General features: G+C 37.2%; 4 protein-coding genes and 1 long non-coding RNA gene across 8 annotated transcripts in view; 1 reads left to right on the top strand and 4 right to left on the bottom strand.

The window, feature by feature from the left end:
- LOC126620704 (disease resistance-like protein DSC1) overlaps positions 1 to 8,196 on the bottom strand; it is a 53,832-nt gene extending 45,636 nt beyond the window's left edge. The window contains exon 1 of one of the 2 annotated variants that reach the window (XM_050288951.1): positions 7,982 to 8,196. The gene's annotated coding sequence lies outside the window, so the exon portion shown is untranslated. The remainder of the gene's footprint in view (positions 1 to 7,981) is intronic. The other variant, XM_050288949.1, reaches the window with a different exon arrangement.
- LOC126622690 (uncharacterized) lies at positions 3,618 to 4,983 on the bottom strand. The gene is made up of 3 exons (XM_050291436.1): positions 4,841 to 4,983; positions 3,808 to 4,751; positions 3,618 to 3,648 (listed from the first exon to the last, which is right to left on the bottom strand). The coding sequence occupies exons 1-3, from the start codon at positions 4,976 to 4,978 to the stop codon at positions 3,618 to 3,620; spliced, it is 1,113 nt and encodes a 370-aa protein (XP_050147393.1). The 5' UTR covers positions 4,979 to 4,983.
- Positions 4,981 to 18,271, bottom strand: LOC126620706 (disease resistance protein RPV1-like). Of its 3 annotated transcripts, none has more exons than XM_050288967.1 (7): positions 18,124 to 18,271; positions 17,463 to 17,989; positions 16,258 to 17,350; positions 15,883 to 16,167; positions 13,742 to 15,784; positions 13,128 to 13,650; positions 12,766 to 13,025 (listed from the first exon to the last, which is right to left on the bottom strand). In XM_050288967.1, the coding sequence occupies exons 2-6, from the start codon at positions 17,984 to 17,986 to the stop codon at positions 13,156 to 13,158; spliced, it is 4,440 nt and encodes a 1,479-aa protein (XP_050144924.1). In that variant the 5' UTR covers positions 17,987 to 17,989; positions 18,124 to 18,271; the 3' UTR covers positions 12,766 to 13,025; positions 13,128 to 13,155. The 3 variants fall into 3 exon arrangements, with proteins under 3 accessions (XP_050144925.1, XP_050144924.1, XP_050144923.1); XM_050288966.1 differs by having other exon boundaries at positions 13,145 to 13,650; XM_050288968.1 differs by lacking the exons at positions 12,766 to 13,025; positions 13,128 to 13,650 and adding an exon at positions 4,981 to 5,201 and having other exon boundaries at positions 14,104 to 15,784.
- Positions 5,894 to 6,628, bottom strand: LOC126620709 (disease resistance protein RML1B-like). The gene is made up of 2 exons (XM_050288973.1): positions 6,425 to 6,628; positions 5,894 to 6,328 (listed from the first exon to the last, which is right to left on the bottom strand). Exons 1-2 carry the CDS (start codon positions 6,626 to 6,628, stop codon positions 6,209 to 6,211), a joined length of 324 nt encoding a protein of 107 aa, XP_050144930.1. The 3' UTR covers positions 5,894 to 6,208.
- Positions 6,740 to 8,623, top strand: LOC126620711 (uncharacterized). Its single transcript, XR_007622606.1, has 2 exons — positions 6,740 to 8,078; positions 8,183 to 8,623. It is a non-coding gene; the product is annotated as an uncharacterized LOC126620711 (long non-coding RNA).
- Positions 18,272 to 18,616: the final 345 nt, after the last annotated feature.

The raw sequence follows: 18,616 nt of genomic DNA, 5'->3' as shown, positions 1-18,616 counted from the left end.
CTGATGCATGGTGGTTTAATTGTCATCTGCTGCTTTTTAAGATGGAAATGGACTAATTCTTGTCTTTAGCTTAATGATATCAAATTCAGCTTGGTTCCAAACGTACTGCAAAAGTCAATTGAAAGTTAATGACATCTTTACAAGTAAACAATAGTTTAATTAGTCATAAAATTTTATCAGCTCTGCATCACAGAGATGAGAGCACCATATAAACTTAGGTTCCTGAATATTTTCAACAAGTCAAATGACAATATTCTAAAAACGAAAACTACATTATGGTCCTCAAGAAATATTCTAAGCTAGGAAACGCCTGAAGTTGAAATAAAGAAGCGCTGTCAGAAATAACAATTCCGATTTGTTTTGGTCTTATGATCACTCACTCCCAACTTATCATATTCTCAATACCATTTTTTCCAAACCTTGCATCTCCCAAATTATCAGATTCTCAATACCATTTTCTCAAAAACTTGCATACAACAACTAACCTTCTATTGTTTTCAATGTTTATAGATTACCGAGCAATGTAAATTTCGGATCCTTTCTTTAAAGCCAGAGCAGATAGACAAACTAATTGTAAAATAACACCTAAAACTGAGAGAAAAAAAGATATATGGGATAGATGGAAACTTGTTTGCAATTTCCCATGTATATCCATAACATGATTTTGAATTAATCTACACAAAAAATAAGTTTTGCAGGACACACGATATCAGGGAAAAAAAGGTCTAGAGAGATTATGATAGATTGTGGGATGTTGTGATAGACTTCTAGTTAATACTATATGTTACATCAGATTCTTTATAAACACCTCTAGGTAACAAAAGTAAGCATTCTTCACTAATTAACTCTCTCAAATAGGCTCAATTTTCAGTTTAAATTTGGTCAACCGTTTGGAGTGCTTAACGTTTCCGATTCTTCATTTGTTAAATCGACTAAAAAGAGCAAAAATTAAAATGAAATTAAAAAGGTGAACCTGGTGGTCGCCACCGCCGCCGCCGATGAGGAGATCGAGGGGATTTATTTTAGCTTATCGGTTGAAAAGCTGGCTTTCTTCTTTCTTCTTCCCATTCAGGTTCTATTATGTGTCTTCTCGTTCTTTCAAAACACTACCAATAGTTCCAACCACGTGCCATTGGATCATAATCCAAATAATAACATAAAAGTCTTAGGAAGCTGGAAAAAAAAAATTCTATCACATCAAGTTCAAGCCTCCACTTACCACAAACTAATGTGTGCAGACTGGGCATTCATGTGGCTTCTCTTTCTCTAGCCAAAACCAAACAACATCATGCTCATCCTCTGCAATTAAAATACAACAAAAAAAAAAGACATCAAAATGATTGGAATAAAAATTTAAAAGATTCATTTTTTCTCAAATTCTCTAATCAAATCAGCTAACCATTTTCAAAACCCTACAAATAAAAGATCGAAGGGTTTATGCAGACCCAAATTCAACCATTAGAGAAAAGGCAGTGGCGATGGACTTCTGGAGAGATAAATGGTTTGAAGGAGGAGAGAGAAATGGAATTTTGGAGAGAGATGAAATTTTAAAGAGAGAGAAAGCAGAAAGGCAAGCGAGAGGAAGAGAGAAGGAAGACATTTAGTGGATTTATGTTTGTAGTTCGTGAGTTCCAATTGGAGAGATCTGCACTAGAAGTAAATGGAAAGGTTTACTGAACCTTCGAGAGAAAGCTCGAGAAATCTGAGAGAGAACACGCGTCCACGATCAGCAACAAGCGTCCAATATGTGTAAACCTGGCAAATTCAAGATAAAATGCTACTTTATTTTCTTCTTGTGTAAAATACTTCGATAACGTTGTTGCCATTAAGGGTGGGCACTTAGAACCGAAAACTGAAACCAAAACACGAACCAAATCGAACCAAACCGAATGGTTTGGTTTTGCGGTTTTGAAACGATTTCGGTTTTGAAACCGAGCCGCAACATAGAAAACGGTTTAGTTTTGATTTTGGCTTTTGAAAACCACACCGAAACCGAACCGCACCGTAAATATTAATAAGCATTTAATTAAATGTCCATATTAGATTTCATGTTTTAATCGGTCGTTTGTTAGAATCTATACACTTAGTATGGACTCAACCACACTATAATATTATCATTCATCACTTTCTTTCGTTCATTAACTTGAAGAACCTTTGTTATTTTATACCATCACACACACATATATATATACAAGGGTGGACTAATCTTGTTATCAATAGTCGAACAATGATCTAATGAAGTCCACTCATTTGAAGCATGATATCACATATTCTAGTATGAAAGTTTTGCTCACGTGTATTGAATTCAAATTTATTCAACTTGTTTTATGAAAAACATTGTAAGGGACACCCTTTTGTTGCACAAACATGTTTTAACATCACAACTGCATTGAACATGCTAATTGTTTACATAACAAATGTCTTTTTCCTATTACTATTGGGAAATGCTTATTAATATGTTAAATTGCAAATTGTACATTTTTTCTTAAAAACCAAACCGAAACCGTTTGAAACTGCACCGAACTGAACCAAATGGTTTGGTTTCATTTTGGTTTTGGCTTCAAAACCGCACTGAACCAAACCGCAAAAACTTACGGTTTTGGTTTTGGTTTTGGTTTCGGTTTCACTCAAAACCGCACCAAACCGAACCGCGCCCACCTCTAGTTGCCATTCGCATAATTCTAATATGTGAATCAGTAACTATATCACGCCATGTATCCCATCCCAGTCCTTTGCAATTTGAATATGTAAGTTGCTCTTTGAAGCCCTTGAGAATGTTAATGTTACACCCCACCCCTCATTTTTATTTAAAAATAGTTTTGGTTCTTATTTGGTGAGCCTAAGGGGCCCACCCCTGATTTTGTCCCCCCTTTTCCTGTGCTCTCTCTTCTCCTCCTCCTTTCCCGTACTCCCTCTCAGCTCTCTCACTCACTCATCTCTCTCTTTCGAGGTATTTTCCGGCCAAACCACGACGACTTAGATGTCGTGTGAGGTACCATTCTCTTCGTCTATTCGAGAACTATAACTTTCATTTTTGAATCACTTGATTTCGTCGAGTATTGATAAAGTTATGGCCGTTTAGAGGTTGTGTAGTTTTTCGGCCGAATCTAGCCTTCTCCTCCCTTTGAATCTGGCAACCCACCAACACAAGGCCTTTAGGCCTTTCCTGCAGAGCCCAACCCACCTCTTTTCCTTTAATTTTTGTTTTGCTTTTAATTTAAAGGCCTTGGGCCTTACTTGTGAAGGCCCTAAACCCAAACCCAAGTTCCCATTTTAATTTCTTAGAAGCCTTTGGGCCATTTTCCTTTAGGGCCTTAAACCTTAGGCCATGCACTCAAAACCCTAACCCTAGCCGGCCCAAACCCTTTATGTAGAATATTTCATTAGGGAATATTCTATTAGAGAATATTCCGTCAGAGCATATTATATGGAATATTCTATAGACGTTTACGAAATTTACCCGTGACCCTTCTTAAGGTAATTCGACGTTCTAAATCCGTTTTCGACGTCCGTTTTCCCAAATTCAATTGTTATAATATAGTTTTATTAATTGGACCCTTTATGTGGTTAGGGGCAATTATATATGGCGTTCCTTTTTCGATAGGTTGTGTGGCTCTTCAGCAGCGAAGTACTGTGAGTGGACCCCTTCTAAAAATGCATGTTTTAATAATAGAAATGCATACATGAAAAACATGATTTATTGAATACGTTTGTGAACGTTTTATGAGAAATTGATTATCGTGCTCATTGAGATTAGTTTGAATTATTACTATTTTTCCTATAACCCATGTTCTTATAGAATATCTGATGGATGACGATATGATATTTAGAACATGTTTAGAACACCTCTTTATAGTATAGATGATGAATGACTTTATACTATGAAGTTGTTTTTCAATATATATATGTTCAATGGTTTTTGAGCTCGACACTTTGTTAAGTGACGTGCAGCCATGTGCTTCAAGCCAACGTATGCCTGAGAGCTCTAGTAAAGATTCAAGGCTCCTACAATTGGTTAACCACAGACAAATCAGCCGAGAAGCTTCTTTGATGCTTACAGGTAGGCACTTAATCGCAGTTTCACTCAGATCAAGTTTCTCAAGAGATTTCAAATTACCAATGCTTACAGGTAGGCTGCTTTCAATTTCAGTTCCACTCAGATCAGATCTGACTGCCCTCCTGTTAAACATGAGATGTACTAAATGAGGAAATGATTCGTGTGCTTCTACGTTTACCTCCCTCACCTGTTTCATCCTTGATGCCAATATCCAATCAACTGGGGCGTACATTGGGAAGATCCCATATTTTGTCACCTTAATCATGGAATAATCAACAACTCCGCCATCAGGACAATCATCTATTATTGGGTAGAAGTCAAATATGGCCTCACTGACGCCATTACAGCTCCCTTGCTTTAAATGGTCAAAGGTACTAAACCAGACGCACACGTGAGGCGTTTCAAACTTGCACTCATTGATTTCTCCATATTCGGCAACCATGCAACTCCGATGACAGATACAATGATCACCATAGCCTTTGAAATTGATTTTACAACCAAGCCTCAAACTCCCTCCAACATTATAATTCTTGAATGCAACAACAACCGAATAAGCGAAACCCAAAAAATTAGTGTTAAAGAAGTTTGGACCAAGTTTGATCCATAGTACAGATTCATCAACTTCATATGGCAACCATCTTGGAATTATATTTCCAGGACATACAATGCAGACTGGAGATCTAAAAACGTATTCCTGTTCATCAATAAATGTGTTAGAGAGCAGAGGAATCGAGGTATTCATTTTAACAACAGAGAGAGAGAGAAAGAGACAGGGAGACGTACCTTGCTTTCTTCTTCAAATTCAAGATGAGATGCTACTTCAGTGTCTTCTTGTTTAAAGTGCTTTGACAATGCAGTTGCCATTCTTATAATTCTAATCTGCGAATCAGTAAATATATCACGCCAAGCATCCCATCCCATTCCTATGCAATTTGAAAATGTAAGTTGCTCTTGAAGTCCTTGAGAATTTTTATATTCATCCCACCTAATGTAAGGGCAATCTTTGAACTCAACACTTTGTTGAGTGACGTGCAGCCATGTGCTTGAAGCCAACGTACCCCTGGGAGCTCTGGTAAAGATTCAAGGCTCCTGCAATTGGTTAACCGCAGACAAATCAGCCGAGAAGCTTCTTTGATGCTTGCGGGTAGGCACTTGTTCGCAGTTCCACTCAGATCAAGTTTTTCAAGAGATTTCAAATTACCAATGCTTGCAGGTAGGCTTTCAATTGCGCTTCTACTCAGATCAAGTTTCTCAAGAGATTCCAAATTACCAATGCTTGCAGGTAGGCTTTCAATTGCACTTCCACTTGGATCAAGTTTCTCAAGAGATTTCAAATTACCAATGCTTGCAGGTAGGCTTTCAATTGCGCTTCCACTCGGATCAAGTTTCTCAAGAGATTTCAAATTTCCAATTCTTGCAGGTAGGCTTTCAATTGCGCTTCCACTCAGATCAAGTTTCTCAAGAGATTCCAAATTACCAATGCTTGCAGGTAGGCTTTCAATTGCACTTCCACACAGATCAAGTTTCTTAAGAGATTTCAAATTACCAATGCTTGCAGGTAGGCTTTTAATTGTGGTTCCAGTCAGATCAAGTTTCTCAAGAGATTCCAAATTACCTATGCTTGCAGGTAGGCTTTCAATTGCACTTCCACTCAGATCAAGTTTCTTAAGAGATTTCAAATTACCAATGCTTGCAGGTAGGCTTTTAATTGTGGTTCCACTCAGATCAAGTTTCTCAAGAGATTTCAAATCTCCAATGCTTGCAGGTACGCTTTCAATTGCAGTTCCATTCAGACCAAGTTTCTCAAGAGATTTCATATTACCAATGCTTGCAGGTAGGTTTTTTATTGTGGTTCCACTCAGATCAAGTCTCTTCAGAGATTTTAATTTACAAATGGTCTCTGGGAGACTCACAAGATTTTTGCAAGTAGTCGCTGCCCCACTCAAGTCTAATACTGGTATATTCTTGGGAAGCTCCAAGCATCGAATTTTTTCAAGAGAACAAACTGATGACGGCAATTCCTCTATTGCAGTGCTATCTAAATGTAAGTACTCAATACTGCTTGGCATCTCCGGAACATATTTGAGTGTGGTGCAGTCTGTCAGGTTAAGATAACTAAGCTCGTCGAGACATGGAAAATACGAAGGAATGTCAACCAGACAAACACCCATAAAGATCTATATGCTCAATGTTAGGACTTTGAGAGAGATCTGGGACTTTAATCAGACGATCACACAAACCAAGATCCATCACTTTTAAGTTCCTAAGATTCTGTAACAAATCAATGACAATTGGAAAGAATTAATAACAGACAGACCAAATAGACTTCTACACCGCTTTTATTTAATAAAATAAGCATATAAATACCTGGCCCTCGTTCCAAAGTTGTTCAACTTGGCTGTTGCGCATTTGAAGCTCAACAAGATATTCTGAACAAAGTTTTGATGGCAAAGATTTGAAAGGGTATCCCTTCAAGTCAAGATAAGTAAGAGAATGGGGAAGAGAAACTTTTACTTTGCAGTACTTGTTACGGCTAGAGTTGTAAACATACAGCAACCTTAGATCATACATCTTTTGAAAGTCTGCATGATTCAAAAGTATCCCTCCAATTGCAGACCTGTTAAAGAAAATGGCTTGTAGCGTTGCACTTCCCTGAGAATAAGAACAAATTATGAATATGAACACAATCTACAAAAAAACTTAGATGAAACTGAATGCATTTGGAGATCTTACTCTTACCGTTTAGTTTTAAAATCCCGATTGACATCCTCATCTAAGAATAATTTATTGCATTTTATGAGCTCTTCAATACATTGTTCGTGAACAATCGCCCTACCCATTTCTTGTAACAAGCTATGCACCTCCAAGCGGTTATTTGATGAAATTGATATGAGACTTATCAATCAAAACTCCGATTCCAGCTGCACGAAAGCCACATATATCTAGCATTTCTTTTACAATGTACACATCTTTCCCTTGATAGAAACATGCTATATCAAGAAATATCTCCTTCTCAATTTCTTTTAATCCATCGTAACTTGATCTCAGCACATTCTAGATCTTTTCTCTTGGAAATTCTTTCCATTCATCCAGCCAATCTTCTTTGCTCTCACAGTGAAGGAATGAGGAACCCAAAATTTTAAGAGCTAATGGAATGCCTCCAGCATATTCTACCACAAGTTTGGACAACTCGGTATAATCTTCGCTAGCAGTTTTATTTCGGAAAGCACTCAAATGAAATAGTTGAAAAGCTTCATCAGAATTTAATTCCTGAACCTTGCATATCTTATTATGTTCAACGCTTTTCTGAAGTAGGTTCTTATCTCTAGTCGTTATAATGATTCTACTTCCAGGGCCAAACAGAGCAGGATCGCCAGCTAGAAAAATTAATTGGTTTGAATCATTTACATCATCAAGAACAATGAGTACCTTCGTACCTGCCATCCTCTTTTTAACAAGATCTGATCCTATAGTTGGAGTGCCGATATTTATATCTTTTTCTTTCAATATCTTTCTAAGAAGTGTGTTTCGCAAGTGAACTAGTCCATCTTTTTTTCTTATTTCTCCCTAACATTTCCAAGAAAACAAGACGAGAGTCGGTGAAACACAGCATCAGCAAGGGCGGTCTTGCCAATGCCACCCATGCCCCAAATACCTAGAGTGTATACATCAAGTGAATCAATGCATAATGATGACTCAATTTGGTCAATGCGTTTTTCTATTCCAACAAAGCCCTGTAAAACACTTGAAGATTTTCGATTCAATTGGCTCCAAATTTCATTTGCAACTTTCTTAACTAAATTGGCCTCCGTCCTGGCAAATATATGATGGACAACTAACAGTTGGTAATAGGCATTGTTAATTAATTCTGTATGCATTTAATTTTCATGAGTAGAAATCACTAAAAGTTTTAGAATTAGTTACCCTGTTTTGTTTGAGAAGCTAGAAAGATTAGCTGCAGCCGTCAAAGCAGCCCTCCACGCGTTCACCTTGTCGATAGTGCCCTTGAAACGTTTTTCAAGTTGAGCAAACGCAACTTCATAACTCCCCTTTTGTATTTGTACCGTTGATGGACTAGTGCCGTAGAAAATGGGTATAACCAACTGGCCATATTTTTCCCTGCAGTGTAGTATATGTGCAAGTTCATCCAAACACAAGTCAACGCCAAGACATATTGCGTTTACATCAGCAAAAGGATCAGAAGATTGAAGTCATGTAAGCCGATCCCAGACAATCTTGTCGACCTCTTCACGACATCACTGCCGAAGTCAACCTTCCAGAAGCTTGTTCGAGGAATTTGTATGCCTAATTATTCATATGCAATGCTTGTAGTTCTCATTTAGAAGTTATGTCAAACTCAGGGGGAGTATCCAAAAGTATACTCACTTGATATTAATGTACTCTTTTTCCTTATGATTATGAGCATTTTTTCCACTGGATTTTTGCTACCTAACTAGGTTTTGACGAGGCACTCATCCTAGGCTGATCATACCTTTGTGAGCTCTTCTACTTGCGTTTAGAAGACGTATAATTTTGACTTAATGCAACTTCTCACTTTTTTCCTTAGTCTATGGGGTTTTCTCCCACCTTGGGTTTTACCATAGCGAGATTTTGTGAGTTTTACCTTTTATGCATTCTTCCGTTGTTTTGAGACTCGCATTCATTCATTCTGTCGATGACTTCATCAACTATATTTACTTCATTGTTGAAAACCTGATGCGCCATTTATTTAAGTATTTACACACTCAATGGGAGTGTTGCAGTCATATTAGATTAGGAATGTGATTGTGTAAATCCTAGTATATCTTGGAATATCCTCTTTAGTAGATATTATCTTATTAGAGTTGTAATCTTATTGAGGTAAGAAATTTACCTTCCCTACTACTATAAATAAAGGCACAATGGGGATAGATAACACACACCTCACAATTACACATCTCTCTCTTTCTCTCTCTCTTGCCACCGGCCCTCTCCCTCTCTAGTCCTAAATTATAGTTCAGTCGATTAGGCTTACAACAATATAATCATTTTTATATATTTTTTAGGAAAATCATTTTTTCGATTCGATTTTTTCCCTTGATTTTCTCGCCATCCAAACAAATGTTACTAAACTTAGGGATCCTCTGGTTTTTCAATCGGGAAGTGTTTTTAATTTATTTCCATTAATAATTTTGTGTTTCTATTTTGGAATCTAAGTAATATCAATTAGCAGAGTGCTAATGCTTCCTTGTATAACTTTGATTTTTCAATTTTTATAATTTTCATTAAAGCAATAAGGATGCTTCAAGTCTCAATCTAAGTAATTTTTGCTGTAACAAGGCTTAATCTCCCGGTGCCACTGAAGCTGATACTTAATCGGTGGAAGGACCGCCCAGTTGAGGAAGCATCGTAAGCTATTTCTTTGCCCCAAATTCAGGCTCAAACAACTTGATCTTAATTATTATTTTTATTTCGTTCTTGGGATCTTACTGCAAACACTGGATAAATTTTATATGTTTAACTTTGTTACTATGTATTATTCGATAAAAACAACGAAAATTGAGAAATACCAAATGATTTAATAAAATTTTGTTTTGATACATGATATGTTTACGCTAAGAGATAAATGAATAAATTATTATCAAACTTGTTATTTATGCGATTTGAATCTAAGACGGTTTACATAACTATTAGACAAGAATATTAAATGACTCAATGATATGTTAAATAATGAATTGAAGTTGGCTAGCGTTGTTGCCGCAGAAATTGCAGGAGGGGCCTGGGATTCCTTTCTAGTGAGTAAACTCTCGTTTTCTCTACAACTTTACTATTTATTACGTTCAATGTCCAATATTAAATTATCTGTTTTTTTAGTTATAGTTATACACGGATATAATTTATTCACCAACATTAATTAATCGGACGTCCATTTGTGAGAATGCATGAGACAAGCTAGATATTCAAGAAAACAGATGAGATGAGCCTCGCAGAAGAAACAACAAAAATTTGCTGACTTTATCAACGCAGACAATCACTATAAAAGGGTATTTTTGTAACCGGATTGTTTGGATGTGGTTTTAAAATGACTGAAAACGCTTTCAGATAAAATACTTTTATATTCCAAAAACAATTTAGATGTTTTCTACCAGAAGCACCAATTATGTGTTTCTTCTAGGAAACACCTTAAGTGTTTTTCTATGATTTACTAGTATTTTTACTAATATTTTTACCAAAAAGTCTTTTAATCATTTTAAAAGCACATTCAAATAAGTTTTTTACACTCGAAAAAAAAAGCCAATGATGTTATCTTCCATATAAATTAACTTTTGTCCTTCATTGTAATGTTTAAAAAGTGTTATTTTAATATAAAATTAAATATTCAAAATATACTCTATTTTAATTTTTCCTTAAAAATATATGTTTATTTGAATAATTTAATTACACGCGGCTACAGACGAGTGGTCCACTGTCTGGACCCAACCCTTGGAGCGCGGGCACTGCCACGTCTCATAATTGTTAATTTATTACATTTTCTTTATTTTATCTTAAATTTTTTAAAGGAATTGATTATATGCGAAAAACTAATTTGAAAAATGCTAACAACTCTTATTCCCCACCCCCCCCCCCCCCAAAAAAAAGAAAAGCTAACAACTCCTTGGGACCTTGTCCAACGACTCTCTCTCTCTTTTTTTTAATTTTATTTTAGAAAAAAAACTAGTTACTTAAACAAGAATTAGGTTGTCATTTAATACTACGGTGTAGTAGTGTTCTTCTTTACTTGTAAGTAAAAGATTTTAAGTTCGATTTTTGCAAAAACAAACTTGAATCACATTATTGTTGAGTTATTGTGAGGTTTAGCCCTCCACCCCCTTAGTGTAGATGATATTGGTGAAGCCAAGAAAATATTGGGAATAGAGATCACAATGGATAGACAAAAAGGTTTGGTGTGTTTGTCTCAAAAGCAGTATCTTGAGAAGTTGTTACAAAAGTTTGGAATAACAAAAGATACTAAGCATGTGGGAACTCCATTAGGTGCTCACTTCAAGTTGAGCAGCCAACAATGTCCCAAAACTAATGAAGAAAAGATGAAAATGAAGGGTGTTCCATATGCTAATTTGGTTGGAGGATTAATGTATGCGATGATGTGTACTCGTCTTGATATAGCACATGTAGTTGGAATTGTTAGTAGGTTCATGCATAATCCTGGAATAGAGCATTGGAATGATGCTAAGTGGATACTAAGGTATTTACATGGAACGAGGGACAAAGGTATTTGTTTTGAAAGACGTGATAAAAGAATTTATAAGTTCTCAATTGGATATGTGGACTCAGACTTTGCTGGTGATTGAGACAAGAAAAGATCGACAAATGGGTACGTGTTTACTATGGCAAAGGGTCTTATATGCTGGAGATAAATATTACAACCAACGGTGGCACTATCAACCACAGAAGCGTAATACATGGTGATCGCTGAAGCTATCAAAGAAGCAATGTGGACTCTGAGGTTGTTAGGAGCCTTAGGTGTGGAACAACACAATTTGGATGTATATTGTGATAGCCAAAGTGCCATTTATTTGGCCAGATATCAGGTACATCATGCTAGGACTAAGCACATTGATGTACAATATCATTTTGTGAAAGAAGTGGTAGCTGAAAGTGAGATTCGTCTCAAAAAGGTTGCTTCAGAAGACAATCCAGTTGACATGTTGACAAATGTGGTTAATGCAGCCAAGTTCGATCATTGTTTGGATTTGGTGCAATTGAAGTATGTTTGATCTTGTGCTATGGTGGTGAAGCAACGAAAGTTGTTAGATGCCTCATTATGGATTTCATTCCAAGGTGGAGATTGTTGGATTTAGCATTAAATTAACATGCCTAAACTAAAACAAGAATCAAAGAAGGATTGAGATATCTTGGATGCAAGATATTTGAATTTATGTTTCCTAGTTTGTTTGGGATTCGGTTTTAGTATAGGATTTGTTTTTCTATATTCTGTGGACTTTGTGTAAACCCATGACATCTATTAGTATAAATAGATGGATGTGGGATAGAGTTTGAGTAGAGAGTTTTGAGAGGCATAAGTTTGTATACTTGATAATACTTTGTGTTTGTGAGTTCCCTTGTATTTGTTGGTAATTAATAAAATTTCCGTTGTTAGAGAGGTACTCCTATATTGGAGGAACTCTGAAATCGTTTGGTGTGTTTGATTATTGCTTGATTGTTTAGGTTTAGTTTACAACAGCTTTTGCTCGACAAACATAATTCAAGAGGTAAAGCAACGATCGTTGGGTAAAATTTTTACGCCAAGAGAAAACCTTGGCATGTAAAATGGGAACCTTTACGCAACAAACACAACCATAAAATACTATTTGTCTAACAAAAGTTGACCCGACCAACAATTCTTCGTCGGGTCAAGTGAGTTTGCTTGATGAAACTTTACATTTGTTGGGAAAGCTGGTCAACATATCTGATTTTCCACCTTCACATAGGAAGTGGGTTGGCCGGAAATTACTCATTGGCCAGAAATGAACATATATAGGCCTCAGTAGCATGTTTGTAAAAATCAGTTGGGAGTATTTAGCATCTTCGTCAAGTTCAAAGCGTTATAGGTCACAAACACGTGATGTGGATTTAAATTAGAGTCATACCATCCTAAATAGAAAGGACAACTGATCATCTCATGAGTTCCACCATTCTAAGTTACGAAAAAATTCCTCGACGAGTGTAAATGAAAAGTAAAAATATCTCACATTGAGTGTAAATGAACATAAGCAAGCATAATTAAAAGGAAAAATATCTCTTTGGTCGCCAGAGAAAGACTCTCTAGCAACAACATTCAGCAAAAAACAGAGCAGCAAACTAGACTTGCCTGCCCCAAAATGCCTACATTTGCTCACTTCGGCTTTCATTAAATCAAACAAAGGCCCTCTAAATTACTTGATGCATGACGTGCGATTCAACAACGTTCTCAATGAAATCAACCTCAGTCCTGAAAATTGCAATAATAAACAGAATACTATATCTCAGAAGCACAAATAAAGAAACAGCATGAAAATTACAAAATAATTCACAGAATTAGATCACCTCTGACCTGTTTAGCTCCCTCACCTGTTTCATTTTTATTTCAATGCAGAATCATTTGGAGCATACATTGGGAAGATCCCACACTTTGTCACCTTAATATTGGAACAATCAACGGCTCCGTCATCAGGACGATCCTCTATTATTGGGTAGAAGTCAAATATGGCCTCGGTAACGCCATTGTAGCTTCCTTGCTTTACATGGTCAAAGCTACTAAACCAGACGAACACGTGAGGCGTATCAAACTTGCAGTCATTGATTTCCCCGTATTCGGCAACCATGCAACTCCGATGATAGATAAAAGGATCACCACAGCCTTTGAAATTGATTTTACACCCAAGACTCAAACTCCCTCCAACATTATAATTCTCGAATGCAACAACAACAGAATAAGCAAAACCCAAAAAACTAGTGTTAAAGAAGTTTGAACCAAGGTTGATTGCTAGTGCAGAATTATCAGCTTCGTTTGGAAACCAACTTGGAATTGTACTTCCCGGACATACAATGCAAACTGGAGATCTAAAAACATATTCCTGTTCATCAATAAATGTGTTAGAGAGCAGAGAACCCGAGTTATTCAATTTAACAACACAGAAAGAGAGAGACAGAGACAGAGAGACGTACATTACTTTCTTCTTCAAATTCAAGATGAAATGCCACTTCAATTTCTTCTTGTGTAAAATACTTTGATAACGCAGTTGCCATTCGCATAATTCTTATCTGCGAATCAGTCAATATATCATGCCAAGCATCCCCTCCCATTCCTATGCAATTTGAAAATGTAAGTTGCTCTTGAAGCCCTTGAGAATGTTTATATTCATCCCAACCTAGTGAAAGTGCAGTCTTTGAGCTCAGCACTTTGTTGAGTGATGTGCATCCATGTGCTTCAAGCCAACGTACCCCTGGGAGCTCTGGTAAAGATTCAAGGCTCCTGCAATTGGTTAACCACAGCGAAATCAGCCGAGAAGCTTCCTTGATGCTTGCAGGTAGGCACTTGATTGCAGTTCCACTCAGATCAAGTTTCTCAAGGGATTTCAAATTACCAATGCGTGCAGGTAGGGTTTTAATTGCGGTTCCACTCAGATCAAGTTTCTCAAGAGATTTCAAATTACCAATTCTTGCAGGTAGGCTTTCAATTGCGGTTCCACTCAGATCAAGTTTCTTAAGAGATTCCAAATTACCAATGCTTGCAGGTAGGCTTTCAATTGCGGTTCCACTCAGATCAAGTTTCTCAAGACATTCCAAATTACCAATGCTTGCAGGTAGGCTTTTAATTGCTGTTCCACTTAGGTCAAGTTTCTCAAGAGATTCCAAATTACCAATGCTTGCAGGTAGGCTTTCAACAGCGGTTCCACTCAGATCAAGTTTCTCAAGAGATTTCAAATTACCAATGCTTGCAGGTAGGCTTTCAATTGCGGTTCCACTCAGATCAAGTTTCTCAAGAGATTTCAGATTACCAATGCTTGCAGGTAAGCTTTTAAACGCGGTTCCACTCAGATCAAGTTTCACAAGAGAATTCAAATTGTCAAAGCTTGCAGGTAAGCTTTCAATTGCGGTTCCACTCAGATCAAGGTTCTCAAGAGATTTCAAACTACCAATACTTGAAGGTAGGCTTTCAATTGCAGTTCCACTCAGATCAAGTTTCTCAAGAGATCTCAAACTACCAATGCTTGCAGGTAGGCTTTTAATTGCGGTTTCACTCAGATCAAGTTTATCCAGACATTTCAAATTACCAATGCTTGCAGGTAGGCTTTCCATTGCGGTTCCACTCAGATAAAATTTCTGAAGATATTGCAATTTACCAATGCTTGCATGTAGGCTTTTAATTGCGGTTCCACTCAAATCAAGGTTCTCAAGAGATTCCAAATTACCAATGCTTGCAGGTAGACTTTCAATTGCGGTTGCACTCAGATCAAGTTTCTTAAGAGATTTCAAATTACCAATGCTTGCAGGTAGCCCTTCAATTGCAGTTCCACTCAGATAAAGTTTCACAAGAGATTTCAAATTACCAATGCTTGCAGGTAGGCTTTTAATTGTGGTTCCACTCAGATCAAGTTTCTCAAGTGATTCCAAATTACCAATACTCGCAGGTAGGCTTTTAACTGCAGTTCCATTAAGATCAAGTTTCTCAAGAGATTCCAAATTACCAATGCTTGCAGGTAGGCTTCTAATTGCAGTTCCACTCAAATCAAGTTTCTCAAGAGATTCTAAGTTACCAATGCTTGCAGGTAGGCTTCTAATTGTGGTTCCACTCAGATCAAGGCTCTTAAGAGACTTTAATTTGCAAATGCTCTCTAGGAGACTCACAAGAATTTTGCAATTAGTCGCATTCCCACTCAAGTCCAATATTGGTATGTTATTGGGAAGCTCCAAGCACCGAATTTTTTCAAAAGACCAAACTGATGAAGGCAATTCCTCTATTGCAGTGCTATCCAAATATAAGTATTCAATACTACTTGGCATCTCCGAAAGATATTTGAGTTTTGTGCAGTCTGTCAGGTTAAGGTAACTAAGCTTGTCGAGACATGGAAAATAAGAAGGAATTTCAACCAGACTTTTACACCCGTAAAGATCTATATGCTCAATGTTTGGACTTTGAGAGAGATCTGGAACTTTAATCAGATGCTCGGACAAACGAAGATCCATCACTTTTAAGTTCTTAAGATTCTGTAACAAATCAATGACAATTGGAAAGAATTAATAACATAGACTGATCAAATAGATCTCTACACCGCATTTATTTAATAAAATAAGCATATACATACCTGGCCCTCATTCCAAAGTTGCTCAACTTGACTGTTGCGCATTTGAAGCTCAACAAGATTTTCCGGACAAAGTTTTGATGGCAAAGATTTGAAAGGGTAACCCTCCCAGCCAAGATAAGTAAGAGAATGGGGAAGAGAAACTTTTACTTTGCAGTACTTGTTACAGCTAGAATTATAAACGTATAGCAATCTTAGATCATACATCTTTTCGAAGTCTGCATGATTCAAGAGTATCCCTGTAATCTTAGACCTGTTAAAGAATATGGCTTGTACCGTTGCACTTCCCTGAGAATCAAGAGCAAAGTATCAATAATGTGAATACAACACAATATACAAAAAAATTTACATGAAATTGAATGCATTTGGAGATCTTACCGTGTTAGTTTTCAAATCCCGATTGACATCCTCATCAAAGAATAATCTATTGCATTTTATAGGCTCTTCAATACATTGTTCGTGAACAATTGCCCTACCCATTTCTTGTAGCAAGTTATGCATCTCCAAGCAGTTATTTGTTGAAATTGATATGAGAGACTTATCACTCAGAACTTCGATTCCTGCTGCACGAAAACCACATATATCTAGCATTTCTTTTACAATGTCCACATCTTTCCCTTGATAGAAACATGCTATATCAAGAAATATCTCCTTCTCAATTTCTTTTAATCCATCATAACTTGATCTGAACACTTTCCAGATCTTTTCTCTTGGAAATTCTTTCCATTCATCCAGCCAATCTTCTTTGCTCTCACAGTGAAGGAATGAGGAACCCAAAATTTGAAGAGCTAACGGAATGCCCCCACAATAATCAACCACAACTTTTGACAACTCTGTACAATCGACTCTAGAAATGTTATTTCCGAAAGCACACAAACGAAAGAGTTGAAGAGCTTCATCAGAATTTAATTCCTGAACCTTGCATATCTTATTATGATCAACAAGTTTCTGAAGTAGGCTCTTATCTCTAGTTGTTATAATGATTCTACTTCCAGGGCCAAATAGAGTAGGATCTCCGGCTAGAAAATTTAATTGGTTTGAATCATTTATATCATCAAGAACAATGAGGACCTTCGTACCTCCCATTCTCTTCCTAACACGATATGATCCTATAGTCAGAGTGCCAATATTTACATCTTTTTCCTTTAATATCTCACTAACAAGTGTGTTTCGCAAGCGATCCAGTCCACCTGTTTGTTCAGATATCTCCCTGACATTTTTAAGAAAACATGAAGCTTCGAATTTAGAAGAGAATCGGTGAAACACAGCATCAGCAAGGGTGGTCTTGCCAATCCCACCCATGCCCCAAATACCTACAGCGTATACATCAAGGGAATCAATGCATAATGTTGACTCAACTTGGTCAATGCGTTTTTCCATTCCAACCAGGCCCTTTAAATTGCTTGACGATTTTTGATTCAATTTGCCCCAAATTTCGTCGACAACTTTCTTAACTAAATCGGCCTCCGTCCTGGCAATTATATGACGTACAAGTAATAGTTAGTAATAGGTATTCCTTAACTACTCCTGTATGCATTAAATGTTCAAAAGTAGGAATCACAAGAAGTTATAGAATTAGTTACCCAGTTTTGTTTGAATAATCGAAGCCAGATAGATTAGCTACTGTCACCAAAGCAGCCCTCCACTTGTGCACCTTGTCGATACTGTCCTTGAAACGGATTTCAAGTTGAGCAAATGCATCTGCATAAGTCCCCTGTTGTTTTCGTACATCTGATGGACTGATGTCGTAAAAAATAGGTATGATCTGATCAACTGTCTCCCTGCAGTTTAGTATGTGCGCAAGTTCATCCAAGCACCAGGTGGAAGATGCATAGTTTTGTGAGAAAATGACTAACGAAAGCGTAGATTTCTCGATGGCTTCTAGAAGGGCAGGTGCAATTTCACTCCCTCTCACAAGTCTGTAATCTATGTAGGTTTCAATTTTCTTCTGGAGTAAGGCACCGTGAAGATGGCTAGTAAAAGTATTGCGGGTGTCCTCGCCTCTGAAACTAATAAACACATCATACTTTTCTCGAGAAGGGTGGACATCAGCACCACCACCAGGTCCACCGCCGCCACCAGCAGAAGCAGGAGCAGCTATATCCATAACCTGTACAAACCCACAAGTCAAAACATATATATGCATATGGGTTACGTGGCTTGCTCATAAATAAACGATCTTAGAGATGCAAGAGATCGGGATTATGCGTAGTTAACTAATGAGTTGGAGTCTGGAGGCAGTACCGCCTATGGTGTTTCTGATACAGAATTCTCCAAGGGAAACTCGGTGGGATTACCGGCAGAGAAAGATCAACAAACAAGTTTCAGAGACATAAAAATATGTACGAAAACTTGCAGACGTTGAAACATTGAATGCGGTCAAACTCGCGTGCTCCATGGCGTTAAATCAGAATACAGGTGTCGAAACGAGGATGCAGGCTGACGGTGGGCGTTGGAAAAATGGGCACAGCAGAGCAGACCCTTGTCCATGTGGGGTTCCAAGAAAAAAATAAGGGTGGAACAAGTCATGAATGATAGGCGCAAGTGGCCCTACCACAATAGTTAAGAGAAGGAAACAGATCCGTGGATCTTAGGAATTCTCACATTTTAGCCGTTCATCGTATATTTTGTTGTAAAAAATTATTTAACTTTTATTATTTAAAATTAAACACAAATAGTACTTGACGAAAGTTGACCACTCTTCTCCATTGCTCTCTCATCCATAGGAGTACAGATC

The sequence above is a fragment of the Malus sylvestris genome, chromosome 5, assembly GCF_916048215.2.
Source record: "Malus sylvestris chromosome 5, drMalSylv7.2, whole genome shotgun sequence".
Classification (NCBI taxonomy): domain Eukaryota; kingdom Viridiplantae; phylum Streptophyta; class Magnoliopsida; order Rosales; family Rosaceae; genus Malus; species Malus sylvestris.
The sequence above is the reverse complement of the archived record's forward strand: the minus strand, read 5'-3'. Positions and strand labels throughout refer to the sequence as shown.

Excerpts from the sequence above, each read along its gene's own strand:
- LOC126622690 (XM_050291436.1), bottom strand. The coding sequence starts at position 4,978 with ATGGGATGGGATGCTTGGCGTGATATATTTACTGATTCGCAGATTAGA. Across the intron at positions 4,752-4,840 it reads AATTTGAAGAAGAAAGCAAG|GAATACGTTTTTAGATCTCC; the intron begins GTACGTCTCCCT and ends ATTGATGAACAG. Across the intron at positions 3,649-3,807 it reads AATATCATATCGTCATCCAT|AAGGGGTCCACTCACAGTAC; the intron begins CAGATATTCTAT and ends ATGCATTTTTAG.
- LOC126620709 (XM_050288973.1), bottom strand. The coding sequence starts at position 6,628 with ATGTATGATCTAAGGTTGCTGTATGTTTACAACTCTAGCCGTAACAAG. Across the intron at positions 6,329-6,424 it reads AACTTTGGAACGAGGGCCAG|AATCTTAGGAACTTAAAAGT; the intron begins GTATTTATATGC and ends GATTTGTTACAG.
- LOC126620706 (XM_050288967.1), bottom strand. The coding sequence starts at position 17,986 with ATGGATATAGCTGCTCCTGCTTCTGCTGGTGGCGGCGGTGGACCTGGT. Across the intron at positions 15,785-15,882 it reads AACTTTGGAATGAGGGCCAG|AATCTTAAGAACTTAAAAGT; the intron begins GTATGTATATGC and ends GATTTGTTACAG. Across the intron at positions 13,651-13,741 it reads AATTTGAAGAAGAAAGTAAT|GAATATGTTTTTAGATCTCC; the intron begins GTACGTCTCTCT and ends ATTGATGAACAG.